At 53.2% G+C, this 15,913-nt stretch overlaps 4 protein-coding genes and 1 non-coding gene across 5 annotated transcripts; 4 read left to right on the top strand and 1 right to left on the bottom strand.

Moving 5' to 3' along the window:
* Nucleotides 1–1,431: 1,431 nt before the first annotated feature.
* On the top strand, nucleotides 1,432–2,874 carry COL26b_010591 (uncharacterized protein; the record flags this gene model as incomplete). The annotated part of the gene is made up of 2 exons (XM_053183284.1): nucleotides 1,432–1,533; nucleotides 1,594–2,874. The coding sequence occupies 2 exons, from the start codon at nucleotides 1,432–1,434 to the stop codon at nucleotides 2,872–2,874; spliced, it is 1,383 nt and encodes a 460-aa protein (XP_053032777.1).
* A 2,057-nt stretch (nucleotides 2,875–4,931) lies between these two features.
* On the top strand, nucleotides 4,932–5,003 carry COL26b_010590. The gene has a single exon. It is a non-coding gene; the product is annotated as a tRNA-Arg (tRNA).
* Nucleotides 5,004–5,585: 582 nt separating this feature from the next.
* VMA11 (v-type proton ATPase 16 kDa proteolipid subunit 2) lies at nucleotides 5,586–6,457 on the bottom strand (the record flags this gene model as incomplete). The annotated part of the gene is made up of 6 exons (XM_053183283.1): nucleotides 5,586–5,628; nucleotides 5,689–5,859; nucleotides 5,934–6,049; nucleotides 6,134–6,183; nucleotides 6,272–6,302; nucleotides 6,407–6,457. The coding sequence occupies 6 exons, from the start codon at nucleotides 6,455–6,457 to the stop codon at nucleotides 5,586–5,588; spliced, it is 462 nt and encodes a 153-aa protein (XP_053032776.1).
* A 2,731-nt stretch (nucleotides 6,458–9,188) lies between these two features.
* Nucleotides 9,189–12,966, top strand: COL26b_010588 (uncharacterized protein; the record flags this gene model as incomplete). The annotated part of the gene is made up of 3 exons (XM_053183282.1): nucleotides 9,189–11,591; nucleotides 11,639–12,823; nucleotides 12,877–12,966. The coding sequence occupies 3 exons, from the start codon at nucleotides 9,189–9,191 to the stop codon at nucleotides 12,964–12,966; spliced, it is 3,678 nt and encodes a 1,225-aa protein (XP_053032775.1).
* A 1,844-nt stretch (nucleotides 12,967–14,810) lies between these two features.
* On the top strand, nucleotides 14,811–15,687 carry COL26b_010587 (uncharacterized protein; the record flags this gene model as incomplete). Its single annotated transcript, XM_053183281.1, has 2 exons — nucleotides 14,811–14,966; nucleotides 15,031–15,687. The coding sequence occupies 2 exons, from the start codon at nucleotides 14,811–14,813 to the stop codon at nucleotides 15,685–15,687; spliced, it is 813 nt and encodes a 270-aa protein (XP_053032774.1).
* Nucleotides 15,688–15,913: the final 226 nt, after the last annotated feature.

Below are 15,913 nucleotides of genomic sequence, written 5' to 3'. Positions count from 1 at the left end.
CGAGCATCTGCTTCGATTGAATGTGCTCGCGCACTGGCACGCGCTGGACATGAGCCACATGAAGCTTGCAAAGCCTCTAGACAAGGGCGCGAAGTGATAGACGGCAGCTAGAACAGCTATCCATGGCGTGGCGACGTTGCGTCAAGGACGGAACAAGGCAGTCAGATATTAGAACCAGCCGTTTGTCGTTTCGTTGTTCTTGACATGGCGCCTCATTTATTTGGCAGGCAACTCGCGTGGCTCGAAAGGCATGCCCCGCCTCTCAGAAGACTCGCAATTGCCGCTGGATGGGAGATTTGCATGAAATAGGTTGCTTCTCATTCGTGGCGGAGCACAACGACCCGGGCGGTCTTTATTAAAAAACGGCTTTAGAGTTGCGATAGTCTGGGGTTGGCGCCGGTCGGGGTCATGGGGGACAAAGGCGTGTCTTGGCCGGATACGGACATTTTTGTCGCCAGCTCCGGGCCGTGGTGATGACAGAATGGACCTGAGAGCACGACGTGACCTTTTCTCTGCTTATGGGCGTCTGATGTGGTGAGGTGAGACGACAGGAGGAACGCGGCGCAGGTTGGATGATGATGCATGGCGGGATATCGTATTACTGCATCAGACAGACAAACTATAAAAAGAATCACTCCTTTTGAGCTGCGTTTTGCATCCGAAGAAGCAAGCAAGACACGGGATGGAAGCACCCAATGGAAAATTGCCGAAAAAGCTGACACTGCAGTGGAGTGAGTGTCACTGGAGGTCCAGTAGCAAGGTCTCCGCCCGGCCTCGGCGCAGCGCCCGAAAGCCCGGTCCCGCGTCTTTGGGCATCTCACACTTAGTGTAGACAGCAGGACTGGCGAATGATGCCGCGCTGGGATTCGGTCTGGGGCCCGTCCGATGTTAGCGTCACTTTGCGAGCCTTCAGTGGCTTAACTGTGGATCCCCAAGTGCCCCTGACCCTGAAACATCGGACTGGGCCGACCACTTCCAGAGGCTCCAAAGGGCTCCAATGGGCTCCAATGGAGGGGCGTGGACAAGGGGAATTCAGCGGCCCTGAGAGCATGTTTCTGCAGTTCGACGCCCAAGCTCCGACCTCAGTGTTCCACGTTCACCCCCCCAATTCCCAGCTTGCAGGTGTCACCTGTCACACAATTGATGAAAGGCCGTTGTCCTCTTCTTTTTTTTTTTTTATTCTTCAACTTTTCCATGTCTTTCCTCGTTTTCGGTTTTCCCCATCCCAAGCTCCCTCTCCCTCTCTTCTTGATGTTACAATAGCCCTTCTCTTTGTGTGTTAATTCAACCTCCATTGCCCTCCTTTCTTCCCCTCGTTTCTTACACGTGTTTCCAGCTTCCGTCCTCCCAAACCGACACAGAGTTCTCCTTTTCACGATCCACCACACCTTACGTCACACGAAATTTGACAGTCAGGGCAGGCCCGCAACAATGGCAGCAGCAGTAGCAGCAGCTACCTCCTCCGGGGCGTTCGAGCCCAAGACGCGCAAACGCGTCCTGAGAGTCATTGCCGTCTCTCTCCTCCTCGATCTTGTAAGTGAAACTTGCGGTCCTCTTTGTCGTTGCTGAAGACTGACCACGACCCCGCGCCAGATCTCCTTCACCTTCATCCTCCCGCTCTTCCCGAAGCTCCTCGAGTTCTACCGTGACCGCGAAGCCGGCCCCGCGACCGCAAACGCCACCGAGCCCGCGACCCTTCTCCAGAGCGTTCTCTCCGGCCTCAACCGCTACAAGGCCGCCTTTGCCCGCCCCATCGACTCGCGCTACGACATCGTCCTCCTCGGCGGCGCCCTCGGCTCCCTCTTCAGTCTCCTGCAGGCCATTGCCTCCCCGCTTATTGGCCACCTCTCCGACCGTCATGGCCGCCGTACCGCTCTCCTGGCCTCCATGTGCGGCAACATTCTCTCCGTCCTGCTGTGGGTCGTCGCCGTCGATTTCCGCACCTTTGTCGCGTCGCGTGTTGTCGGCGGACTGTCTGAGGGCAACGTCCAGCTTGCGACTGCCATGGCGACCGACATCTCCGACGAGCAGAGCCGCGGATCGACCATGGCGCTCATCGGCGCATGCTTCTCCATCGCCTTTACCTTCGGACCGGGTCTGGGCGCATGGTTGAGCAGCATCAGCACCGTCAAGGAGAACCCCTTTGCGACCGCCGCCGGATTCAGCTTGTTCCTCATCCTCACCGAGACGCTGTACCTCTACTTCTGCCTGCCCGAGACCCTGCCCTCGTTGACCGGCAAGGGCGCCAAGAAGGACGAGAAGACCAAAACCTCTGCCGCGCCCATCCAGCGAACCAACTCTCACTTCCTCCTCAACGCCGTCCACTTCGTCTTCCTACTCTTCTTCTCCGGCATGGAGTCCTCGCTCTCCTTCATGACGTATGAGCTCTTCGCGTTCGGATCCGCCAAGAACGGCCGCCTCCTCGGCTACGTTGGCCTCGTCGCCTCGATCCTCCAGGGTGGTGTCACCCGCCGCCTGCCGCCCCTGCTCTCCGTTCGCATGGGCACCGTCGCCTGCCTCGTCTCATTCATCCTCCTCGGCCGCATCTCGACAACGGGCGGTCTTTACGCGGCGGCTACTTGTCTGGCGGTGACGTCATCGACGGTCGTCACTGGTCTCAACACCCTGAGCAGTTTCGAGGCTGCCGAGGGCGAGCGCGGAGGCAAGCTGGGTATCCTCCGCAGCTGGGGCCAGCTTGGCCGTGGTCTTGGACCGATTCTGTTCACCAGCGTGTACTGGTGGGCTGGCCGTGAGGTCGCCTACAGCATGGGTGCCGCGGGCATGGCTGTTGTGACGGCGGTGGTGTTTGCCGGGCTCAAGACGCCGCCTGGTTCATTGAAGAAGAAGGTTCCCGCTGAGAAGAAGACGGCATAAGGAAGGAAGGAAGGAATGGAAAAGAAGAAAGAGAACTGATTACTATAAGGGGTCTGTTGGGTTGACACTTTTACACACTGTACATGTATTTTGGGACGCATTGCTTAGGCGTCGGTGGTCTAGGTGGTATGTATGATACACGATCGAAGGAACTGTACATGAAGAGTGTTGATATTGTTCAGTCGATTGAAGTCATGTGTTGCATGTTGACTTGATAAATATGCACATGCTGTGGGCCCTGAAAGCCTATAGCCTTTTCAGTGGCCATATTTAACCAACAGATCAGGTATGGATGTGAAATTACAGATGTTGCTTGGCCGTTGAGGAACCTGGAAGAATTCGAGCATGCGAGCAGATCACAACAGATATCACGGTCTGTGAGTCCAGATCTCATGAAGCCTTACCTGTTAACTTTACTCGACCACTAGGGGTGTATTCTTCACGTATGAGTGACGGCTGATAATAGCGACGGAGATGGCAAGGTCAATTTTAGCTATCTATGCAGCCATTTTGGTTTTGGTCGAAGCTCTCCGTACCTCAAGGAGACGTTCTCTAAACGTGGGGATCTTGGCATGGGACAGAAACCATTTCCCTCGTTCATCGTCATTGAAAAGACACATGAGGCTAAATGTAGCTGGCCACTTGCAAGATCTTCCAAGGACCTACCAGTGAGAATAACAGATAAAAAGGCAGCTTCCAACGCTCAGTTTGAACTTTAACAGCCAAATGTTGAACCATGGTTGTGGTGTTAGTGTGGGCTGGCGGAAGCCGATGGGCTGGTCCAGTGTCTGCGGCCCCGTCTCGTCGTTCTCAAGCAATCGCAATTTGAGCAACGATCGAGGGGGGCAGAGTGTCACATCGTCATTGTCGGTCTGGTATTCCTCGTAAGAATCACTGCGGAGGGATGACGGGAAGTAGATCAAAAGCACACACTAGGCGGTTTGTAAGTCATGAGAGGAGCATGCGTGTTCCATTGGCACCCAGTTATTGTCACTTCAACAAACCAGTACTACAAAACCATGTATTGGCGTTGGTCGTTCGAGGTTAGCGTCAAAATACCCATATATATACGATGTTTGTAGTAGTGAAGATGCTTGCAGTCCATCCCCGTCTGGATACTTTCTGCACCAGAAGTAGGTCCTCATCATGCCCTTCTTATGACGTGTATAAATAGGCAGGAATATCAACGGCATTGGCTCTCAAGCCCGGAAGCAATGACGCGAGAGGGCGAAGGCCACACACTAGATTGGTTTGTACATGGTTCGGGTCAGAAAGCATCTCAGCGCCTGGAAGTAAACCGTCACTATTCTTTTGATAGGATGGCCTCTGTCATTGCTGTCCGTCATGTATCCGCCACCGCGCAGAGGAATGAGAGGAAACCACAGAAGACCATCGAGATTTTCAAAGATTTGAGTAGATTCCAGCGCACTGGAAGTGGGATACTCACTAAATCTCAACAACCAGAGACGACGGGAGACAGATGAGCCTACCGAGTGCGAACAAACCAACCGCCATCATACAAAGCTAGTATTTTCTGTTGTTGGAAGCAGTCTCAGTCTGGCCATGAAAGGGGATAGGAAACATAGAAGGCACATTGTTGTGGTGAAAGGCAAAAGATTGTGTCCTGTCTTTGAATAAAAACCTTCCCTGCACAATGAGAGCTGCATATGGCAGGCAGATCCTCAAGAAAGAATATTGATCCTAGGTTTGCTGAGCGGCGAAGATTTTCAAGGCAAGATATCAAATGTAACATCATGGCAGCATGGTGTATTTCCCATGCTTAAACTTGCTTTGGTCTGCCTCACCAGCCTGTTTATACTGTATTTGCATTCGTGGGTTCATGCTCCCAGATCCTGTCCAGGACTGGTGTTTGTTGTACCCATTTGCACCCCACCCCTGCCTCATACAAACGGAAGGAGCACCCCCAAGACAAGGCACCTTCCTTCCTTCCCTCAGCTTCCACACCACCATCCATGCAGCCACCGTCCGTCTTGACGCACGCTGCCGTGGATTGCTTCCAACAACAAAGACAAGACCAGATGGTCTAGTGGTCCAACGCCGGCGTGGAGCAATAGTAGCTTATTGGCCTCCTAAGCCAAAGGTTGCGGGTGCAAGTCCCGTCGTCGGTGCTTTTTTCGACTTTTTTGTTCTTTTATTTACCTTTTGACGGCTGACATTAATGCATACTGCAATGGTATGTGAGAGGTAAGGTAGGGAGTCTGGAGTTCAAAGGCATGCCTGGCATAACAGAAGATGTTATGATTGTCTACCTGCCTTGGCTGTGTTAGACGCAACACTTGTGAAGTCGACTGTGATATCACCACTGGCATCATCACCACTACCAACTACCACCATCACTGCCAACAAAAAGATGACGCAATTGGTAATTGCCAAAAGACAGAGGTTCAAAACAATTCAGAGATACTGGAATTCGGAGCCTTATCATACCTTCCATCCCCTCCATGAGCCTCTCTACGCAGCTCGCCATACATAAATTCTACATGAGGGGTTTCCTGATAAACGCCGTGCCATATGCAGCTTTGGACCGGAGACGACCACCTGCGACCCGTCTTTTGATGTTACTCTCCATCTTCAACCAACGTCCCGGCGCTCCCCTCGCTTAATGTACAGTGGTGTTACGATGTCGAAGGGCGTGGCTAAAATGTCGTTCGTGTTTCGCCATTTCGTTTTCGTGGAATCGGAGTCAGCGTTTAGCCCTTGGACTTGGTGTTCAGGATCAGAGCGACAATGAGACTGTGTCGCCATTAGCTTTGGGGTTGTTTACGAGAGTTGATCAGGGGTAGGTAAACATACCCGTAGAGACCCAAAACTTCGCCGAAAATGAGAATCAGAACCATGCCGACGAATACACGAGACTGCTCCATGTACGAGCGGACGCCCTTGTCGCCGACAATACCAATCGTGTAGCCAGCTGCGAGACCGGTGAAGCCGACAGAGACACCGCAGGCCAGATGCATGAAACCACTAATTAAGGTCAGTATGGAAGGTTCCACGACAAGCTAGATGGCGGCGACAGGCAATGCGCGCGGCTGACGTACTTGAACAAGCTGTATTCGCTTCCAGTTCCAGGGGGCGACAGGTCCTGGGCGATGAGGACGGAGATGACTAGGGAGTAGACGGCAATGATACCGGACATGACAACGGGGATCAGACACTGCGCGCAATGTTAGACGGAGCTTCTGCTCGAGCTTTTGGTGCGACGTGCCTTCATGATGAGATCCGGTCTGAACGTTCCCACACCAGCAATACCGATACCTGACTTCGCGGTACCGTATGCGGCGCCGATGCCTGTTGATATCGATTCTGTTTAGCATGCTGTCCTCGTTCGTCGCGCCGGGAAGAGGGAATCAGCTCGGGGGTTATTGGTTGAACATACATCCGAAGATCATGGCAGCCGCGATGCCGGCCTAGTTGCAAGGTGTGTCAGCAAATCGGTATTTCTTCAATGTCATTGCTAGCTAGCCAGGTCTTCGCGAGGCCAGCATTGCTTCGAGGGGGCGTTGGAGCTTACCATTCCGATGAATGGCGCGAACTTCGGGGCGAGAGCGGAGTCTTCGGCCATATTGGGCAGACTTTGAATGTGTTTGCGGTCTCTCGATATGCGGGATTGACGTTGATGACCGACGGAGGGGGAGGGATGTATGCGTGTCGAGGATCCCGCGATGGATGGGTGTCTGCGCTACCTGGATCCAGGACCTTAGAGCTTGGTGACGGTGACGAGGCCCAATCAGGACTGCACGGTGGACGGCTGAGAACCCGTGACGCGGCAGAATACCGGCCCGACACCAGCCACTGTTCATCAAAGTTCAGCCACATCAAATCTATCGACTTGCCATCTCAGGCACTGTTGGTGGCTGGCTGTCGAATCAAGTTCCAGAGTGGAGACGTATGCACACGTGCGGCGCAGTAGGCGCAACTGCCTCGAAACGGTCCGTGCTGCGACTTTCCTTATCGGCATGTTGGCTTATCGCAGATGTATCAGTCGGTCGAGGACTGGAATCCCTGGACGCCTGCCAACTTTCCTCCACGAAATACCCCTTGGATCGCGCGCCCAGATGCAAGGTAAGTGTGAGGTTTGGCTGTATCTCATGTCCTCGGTTTGAGTTTGCTTGAGGCTGGCAAATGGAGGGGAGCGGGACGTGCCTTGCGTGATAAAGTCAAACTATCTTTCGTCGCACGCGTGCGCTGGGCATGGGGAAGGCGTCTTCCTGGTTGGCCGCAACGGTGAAAGGTTCAGATGCTTGCTTCTTTTCCGATGCAACTCGAGGTGCTCCGATTTCAAGACGAGGTTCGGTGTTCGCAGCAGCAAGGCAGCAAGGCAAGGCGCGGCAACGTCCAAGTACCTATTCGCAAAGTCACAGTCTCGAATCATTTGGTGCAGTCGTGCATGAGCAGCTCCATTTCTTCCGGCAGTCACCCGCCCACCTCACGTAGGACAGTCTCAGCTAGTCCCTGTCTCCTGGCATACTACGTATGCGGTAGAGGCGACTGGTCTGAAGCGGTCTTTGATATTCTTAGATACGCATATTGCCATGTGCTCGCCCTGCCCACACCACACGTCGAGATACGGATACAGGCGCTCGCTAAAGCTAAGATACACCCCGCGAACCAAAGATGAGCCAGACCGGGCCATTCGACGCCCTCAGGACCATGGAGTCTCCATTTGCTGCTGGGCCAATGTCAAAGTCCTACGGATACACTTTACGGCATACATATGCAATGGCGGTAGGGGACGTGGGACTGTGGAGTATTCGAGCTGCAGGACAATGGAAGAAAAAAAGGTCAAGGACCAACCTCGAGGCCCCGTCTGTGAAGGTCTAGCGCCGTGGTGGATCTCCAGACTTGCACCTTTTGAGATCCACCGTCGTTTTTTTCTGACATGTCCAAGTATTGCAGCAACTCGCCAGAGCACTGACTGATGGCTGGTCTGTTGACCGTCCTGCGCTTATTCTTTGGTTGGTGATTAAAACATGAATGCTCCGAGATCAGAGTTAGATAGGCTAATGTACCTCATCTTACCCTACTTAGACAGGGGAGGTCAGATGCTTAGCACCAAGCCAGGGAGACGGGCAGACAATGAGCGAGCAAGCCAACGTGGGCAAGGTGAATGAATGGATGGGGGTTGGAACTTGGAACTTGTTGGAGGGCTGCAGTTTGCAATCTGCAGGTTGCTGCACTGTACCCGACACGCGCAACCAAAAGAAACGGCCGATTCCCGTCTCGTCTCGTCTCGTCTCTGGTGGTTCGCTCCCAGCAGCAGGCCAGCAGAGACCGACAGCAACCTTCAATCCACCCAGGTCCATCCTGTTCTTCCAATCTATCCCCAGCTTTCTACGCTTGGCCGCAGCCCTCGCTTTCTGCCCCGACCATTCTAGCCCAATGCCGCCCGCCGGTCTGGATGACTGAGCAGAGTCAAGTCAGCAGTAGCAGCAGCAGCAGTAGCAGTAGTAGTGACCGGGCACCGACCCGACGTACGGCCAACATCCCATCGCCCATCTAACGTGCTAGGTTAGTTGAGCTGGTGTCAGTGCCAATGCCAGCGGCCCTCCACTTCTGGCTGCCAGACTCACCTCACCTTACCACCTAAGCAAATCCCTAGTACGGATACCTTCCTAGTAATTAGTATTCGTTGCGCACTGCCACTGCCACCACCACCACCACCACCGGCGGCCGTCAACCACAAACCACCACTCCCCTTTGACTTCCACCGCCAACATTTCATCTCCGCCTGCACCCATTTTAACCATCATCGCTATTGTTGCTGCACACCGCGCCTTGCTGCCTCGCCCCCGACGCTCCTTTTGCAGCCTGCCGAGAATATCGACGTCCTTTGCCGTGTTCCCGCCCTTTGCAACAACCAACCCGCCCAGGTCAGGGCCCTGTGTCAAGTCATAGGCCCATAACGTCACCCGGCCCATCCTGGAAAGGGGACGGAGAATAGAACGAAGGGGAAACGAAAAGCAACACCACCACAAAAATACCTCCCTTCGACCACGACGCCGCCGCGACAGCCGTCAGTCTGTCCCTGCGAGCCTTGTTGGCGCAACCGACCGAGCAATTGCCAATTTCGCCCTGTGAGCGGCTCGCGGCGATCCTGTGCTTCCTCACCATAGCCGGCGGCCGTTGAGGCCTCGCGTTGTTAGTACACCTCTCCTTCGATTCCTGTACCACATTTTTCTCCACCTTGGCACAACTCACCATCTCTCCCCTTTATAATCAACCGCCTAACAACCACGTCCATAGGCCGATAAGATCTCTCGCTGCAATCCCCAGCTCGACCGATCCATTCCATCATGGCCGACTACCACGGCGACCCGCGAGGTCACCACTCCAACAACTACCAACGCGATGCCGCCTTCTCAAACATTTTCGGCGCCGCCCCCCCGCCGGGACGCTCCCAGACCATGACCTCCTCTTCGATGCCTCCTCAGATGATGCCTCAGCACCAGGGCAGGACACAGACAATGTCTTCTTCCTCCATGTCGAGCATGCAGCGACAACCCCCGCCGAGACAGCCTCAGGGCGGTTACGACCCGAACCCTCCGAGAGGGGCTTCGTTGCAGAACGGCTACCCGGGACAGCGCTCCGCCTCTGGCGGCTATCAAGTGCCCAATCCTCAACAATACATGCCGCAACAGCAGGCTCGTCGCCCGTATCCTGGTCCTCCGGCACCTGTTCCTCAACGCGGCGACATGCGAGGACCGCCCCCGCAAGGGCAATATGGCGCGCCAAGGTCTCAGGCACAAAGGTTTTATCAAGGAGGAGGGCCAGCACCAGCGATGAATAATGATTCGTACCGCTCACAGTCTCTTGCCTCCACCCCGAGGCCAAACATGTACCAACCTTCTCCCGGGAACTACGGTTCGCAGCCGAATCATCAAGCTGCGGCCAATGCCTTTCGTCATGCTCCGTACAACCCGAGTTCGGCCCGAACTACGGCGCAAGGACGGGTCGTTCCCGAACGCCACGATGATCGAGCCATGTCAATGACTGGATACCCTCCGCAAGATCGCGACTTGCATCAACACCAAAACTCGCACCAGACGATGAGCGGCCGAGTCATTCCGAACAGAAGAGCACCGGTGGAGCTGCCGGCGACCAATGGCAGCTTTGGAGGAGGCTACACACCAGCGCCAGGGTCTCAGACGAGGACGGTGAGCATGGCCTCCTCCAATGGAGATTCACAGAGGACCATGTCAATGGCGTCCACCATCGCGCCCACGATAACTCCCTCTGATTCCGACGCCGCAACGCTGGCACATAGGCCCTCCATGAGCAAGTCTATCGACGGCAGTGAACGGCCACCGACGGCCAAGATCCGACCTCCTCTGGTATACCCTGCGCTGCTGTCGAGAGTAGCAGACTGTTTCCGACAGAAGATCATCACAGGCGACAGAACGAAGAACGAGCTCACGTATAAGAACGCCTTCAGCGGTGCCGAGGCGGTAGATGTTTTGTCATATATTATCAGGACGACCGACAGAAACCTGGCCTTGCTACTGGGACGAGCGCTCGATGCCCAAAAGTTCTTCCACGACGTCACTTACGAACACCGCTTGCGCGACTCTACATCAGAAATGTACCAGTTCCGAGAAACCATGATGGAAGAGCCTGAAGAAAAGGTCCCTGTCAACGGTGTCTTCGTCCTCCTCTCTGAATGTTACTCTCCCACCTGCACGAGAGACCAGCTTTGCTACTCTATTGCCTGCCCCCGCAGACTGGAGCAAGTGTCCCGATTGAACCTGAAGATTCAGCCCGGCCTGAAGAAGGAAGCTGAGGCCGCCACGAACGAAGATGACATCGATCAGACAGACGAACAGAAGCTCTGGATCAACTCCGTGCCGAAGGAGATCGCCGAGAGCGTTGGTGACAGGGAAAAGAAGAGACAAGAGGTTATTTCGGAAATTTGCTACACCGAAAGAGACTTTGTCAAGGATTTGGAGTATCTCCGCGACTTCTGGATTCTTCCTCTGCGCTCCAAGGCTTCCCCTATTCCTGCGGCCAAGAGAGAAAAGGTTGTCAAGGCTATTTTCAGCAACATTGTCGACCATCCTAGTCTTCACCAGGTGAGCTCGCGATTCGCCAAGTCGTTGACGGAGAGACAAAACAAACATCCTGTCGTCGGTAACGTCGGAGACATCTTCCTCGAATGGGTCCCTCAATTTGAACCTTTTATTTGGTATGGTTCCAAGCAGCTGGAGGCCAAGTTTGAGTTTGAGAATGAGCGTTCATCGAACCCATACTTTGCCAAATTCGTGGACGAGATCGAGCGAAGGAAAGAGTCGCGAAAGCTGGAACTCAACGGTTATCTCACCAAGCCGACGACGCGTTTGGCTCGTTACCCGTTGCTGCTGGAGAACGTGCTCAAGTACACCGAGGACGGTAACTCGGACAAGGAAGACATTCCAAAGGTGCTCAAATTGATTCGCGACCTCTTGAGCAGAGTCAATGCCGAATCAGGAAAGGCAGAGAACAGATTCAACCTGAGAAGGTTGCATGAGCAATTGCGCTTCAGACCGAACGAGAGGGTAGATCTGAGACTGACGGAGGAAGGTCGCGAGTTGGTGTTCAAGAGTCAGCTGAAGAAGACACCGCAAGACGCGTCTGAGATCACGGCTTTCTTGTTCGACCACGCGGTGCTGTTGGTGAGAATCAAACAAGCGGGCAAGGGGGAGGAAATCAAGGCGTACAGAAGGGTGAGCATTATACATACCGGATTGGAGATTAAGCTAACCTGGAACAGCCCATCCCCTTGGAACTCCTTGCCATTCGAGAAATGGAGGAAGTCATACCCGGTTCTGGTGGCATGAAGCGTTCGTCGTCTAGCTTGCTACCAGCGCTTCGGGCCAACACAAATGACAGCAAGAAGGGAGAAGGCTGGCCCATCACGTTTAGGCATTTGGGTAAGGCCGGCTATGAGCTGACGTTGTATGCTTCAAACCAAGCGGCACGTAAGAAGTGGCTGGAGTTCATCGACACTGCTCAACAGAAGCTGAGAGCCCGCGCCGACTTCTTTAACACAAGCGTCATCTCTGCAGGATTCTTCGTTGGCACTAACCAGGTCAACTGTGTTACTCCCTACGATGGTGGCCGAAAGTTGTTGTACGGCACTGACAACGGTATTTACTTGTCAGATCGTAAGAGTAAGGAGGCCATTCCGAAGCGAGTCATCGAGACGACAAGCGTCACCCAACTGGACGTTCTGGAAGAGTACGGTCTCCTTTTGGTTCTTTCGAACAAGGCTCTCTACTCGTACCCTCTCGGTGCGCTCAATCCCGACGAGCCTGCCCTCTCGAAGAGGCCAAAGAAGATTCAAAGTCACTGCAACTTCTTCAAGACGGGCATTTGCCTTGGCAGGCATCTTGTGTGCTGCGTCAAGTCGTCAGCCCTGTCAACCACCATCAAAGTCTACGAGCCCAATGACGCAATGTCCAAGGGCAAGAAGCAAAAGGGTTTCGGAAAGATGTTCGCCGGCCAGGATGAGCTTAAGCCATTTAAGGAGTTCTACATCCCCACGGAATCGTCATCTGTGCACTTCCTCAAGTCCAAATTGTGCGTGGCATGCGCCCGTGGATTTGAGGTTGTGTCCCTCGAGACCCTTGAGACGCAGTCACTCCTCGACCAGGCCGACACCAGTCTCGACTTTGTCGCCCGCAAGGAGAACGTCAAGCCAATTCACATTGAGCGTCTCAATGGCGAGTTCTTGCTCAATTACTCTGAGTTTTCCTTCTTCGTCAACCGTAACGGTTGGCGTGCGAGACCGGAGTGGCGTATCGACTGGGAGGGCACACCGCAGAGCTTTGCCCTCAGTTATCCGTGGATTTTGGCATTTGAGCAAAACTTCATTGAGCTCAGAAACATTGAGACTGGCGCTGTGCACATTGTGCCGCATAGAAACATTAGGATGCTGCATAGCAGTACCCACGAGGTAAGTCTGACTATTGTCTACCTCCAAAAAACGTTACTGACACAGCTACGCAGATCATTTTCGCGTATGAAGACGAGAAGGGAGAGGACGTTGTCGAAGCCATTGACTTTTGGAAGAGCAACAGGAGATCCGAAATTCCATGATTCGACAACGCGACGCCGTCCCATCTCGGTCACTCCTCGAGGGAGAGCATGTTTGATTAAAGATCGATACCAGAGTGACTCGACTCAAATTCTTTTGCAGCCCTTTCATCGATGGCGGCTTCTTGTCTCTGGACAGGGCAATGTTTTGGCCGGGCGCTTGCGTCAAAAGCGGAGGACGATGATGGCGTGGGAGGGAAGGCTTCTTTTAGAATGGACGACGGCAACCTATTTTTGTCATCGATACATGGTTCTATTTTGTGTTGTTTCCACTTGGATGAGGGTTCTTACTCGGTTAGTAGAGGGAGTCAAGCGTTATTCCCTGCAGTTGTTGGTTGTGGGTGAGAAGACGGGGAGAAAGAGAAGGGTGAGAGATACTCGAGGACAATTTAAAGCAAGTTGTTCCTGCGAGGATATGATTGGTCGTATGTGAAGTGAAATGAGCCTGGCGCGACGGATTTCCTCAGCATTCATCGTCGTTGTAAGAGCCTCGGATTCGAAGTTACATCCTGGCGCGTGGGTGGTTGGTTTAGTTCAACTCTTATTAATTGCATGAGCGTGTCAAGACTGAGATGAACGTTTCCTTGATCATTGGTGATGCCCAAGCTGGGGCACCCGTCGTGACTTCCACGCTAGCTTTTTTAGGAGAAATCTTTTGGTAAGCACATGGCTATATAATGACCGTTCGTGGCCTTGACCAGTTCCCCCTGAGCAATGATGCCATTTAGTGGTTAGGTTTTTTTCAACGAAGTACTCTTTGACTTTGTCCGGGTAGGCATCGTGACTTTGTTTTTTGATGGTAGGCTTTAGAGGATTTCGCCCCTGATGGAGGGACCCGCGTTGTCTTGTATCTTTGGCGGTGTATTCGATGGCTAATACTCTGGAAAGGAGGCAGAAATCTGTCATAATTAGAACTGAGAGCCGTTGGGGCAGACTCTTGTGATGTGACTGGGGAGCATCGCGTGCGTTGACCAAGTCCGATCTGGAGATCTTGGATAGCGATTCCATTTGTGGCCCTGTATCAACTGTAGCTGCTAGTGTCTTCTTTATAGATCCTCTGCGAAAAGGCAGGCCGAAAGGAAGGCGATCTGCAGGAAAGTGGCTGTAGTCTGTGGGACACGTTACGGCCGCATCGAGGGGTTCAAAGTAGATAGACAAAGGGCCTTCGGCAGCGAACTTAATGTTTCCAGCAGCATCATGGGTATTCCTGGAAACAGGGAGATTTTCTCCCTGCTATTCTCAAAAGGAAAGCAGAAGTGATGTTTGGAATGCGAAGCCTCGACTGCCAGATCATACATAGGAAAAGGGGGTTCTAAAATGGCTATCAGGACGGATTAGACGTCAAATCGACACTAGGATAGATTTGTAAGGAGAAAAGTTTTAACCACGCCAGAGAAGGACGGGCCTGGATAACGATAAATATAGCTGTGATGGTCCAGGAATTGGGCGTCCTTGGATTGCATATTTCGTCCTGCCTGCCTCAACCCCGTAGAACGCGCCATCGAAGTAACCGCAGCTTTGCTCTCATCACTCTCAGGAGCAACCAAGGAGATGGGTTCAGGTGAACACTCAAAGGTCATCTATTAGCTCGGTAGGCACCTCCCGCAGACTTTTTCAAATGCTCCTTCAATCTCTGGGTTGAGCGGTAGCTTGGTCCAGTGCGGTCCTTCCTTCCTGGTCATGACGCCCAGCTTACGGTCTTTCTTTCCTTTGGAAGGAAGACACGTCTCCTCCCCGCCTGCACTCCTTCTTCTCACCTACGACATCATTCCGTTCTAACTCAAGATTCTTCACTCACCTCTCACATCTCCCAAAGCCCAACGCCACACATATAAGGGTTATCGACAATGTCGACCGAAGATCACCGTTGGGTTTTCGAGACGGGCGATTTCGCAGACTTTCGCATCGTATGCACAGATGATGGCGTGGAGTTCAATGTGCCTCGGTTGATGCTGAGTCTTCATTCCACCTACTTTGCCAGACTCTTCAAGAGCGAATTTCAGGTTACTCTTCTCGTACCCAGAAGCTCATATTACATCACATGAGGCTGACTGCCGGTGACTTTAGGAAACCAAGCTCGGCATCTCAAACCTCGCAGACGTCGACTCCCAAACTATGGGACATCTTCTCGACTTCTTTTACCGAGGAAACACCCCCTGGAAGTGTCCTGATGACATGCTCATGCTCGCCAAGCTCTGGATTCTCGCAGACAGACTTCAGGCGACAAGTGCCATGATTGAAGTTGAGCACCGTGTGAAGAGCAAGCTCAACGGTCTTAGCAACAAGTTTATCGTCGCGGATTGCACATTACTAGATACCGTCTTCCATCACAAGGCCTGCGCTGAGTCGGGCCTAGGCTACGCAGTTGGCGAGGCTGCTTGTGCGATTCTCATTGACCGCTCCCAGTACCCAAAGAAGAGCGACTTGGTGGAGAAGCACGCTCGAGAAAACATCCTGTCCGCAAACATGATGCTATCCTGGGCTTCTCGATACAAGGAGAACAGCGACGAATTTGAGTTCATATATCGCTCGTCAACGGTCATGAAGCAACGAATCGATCGAGAGGAAGAATTCAGAGACAAACTCATCAGTGAGAAGATGACGAAGCCCTCAAGAATCCTGACCAGGTACTGTTCACATGCGGTCCAAGACATGCGTGCCACGCTCACATTTTGCAGCGGACCAGACGCGACCACGAGCAAAAAGCGAAAGCAATCGTCGTGAATGATTCGGTAGGGATGGGGTTTACGGAGAAGCAAGTAGATGGTGTTCATAGCACAAATCGGACATGATGAGGTCCACTCGGTGAAATAGGGGCATCCATAGAAAGAGAGGACTCTTCAGCACTTTGAAGTCGGAATCGTCGAATTTCCGGCGTAATCGATTCCACTGCCTCCTACCCTGCTAAGTGAGGCGTGATCGTGTGTAAAAAAGAAGAGAATAGTAGTTT

Source organism: Colletotrichum chrysophilum, assembly GCF_026319265.1.
Source record: "Colletotrichum chrysophilum strain AFK26 chromosome Unknown scaffold_115, whole genome shotgun sequence".
NCBI lineage: Eukaryota > Fungi > Ascomycota > Sordariomycetes > Glomerellales > Glomerellaceae > Colletotrichum > Colletotrichum chrysophilum.
The sequence above is the reverse complement of the archived record's forward strand: the minus strand, read 5'-3'. Positions and strand labels throughout refer to the sequence as shown.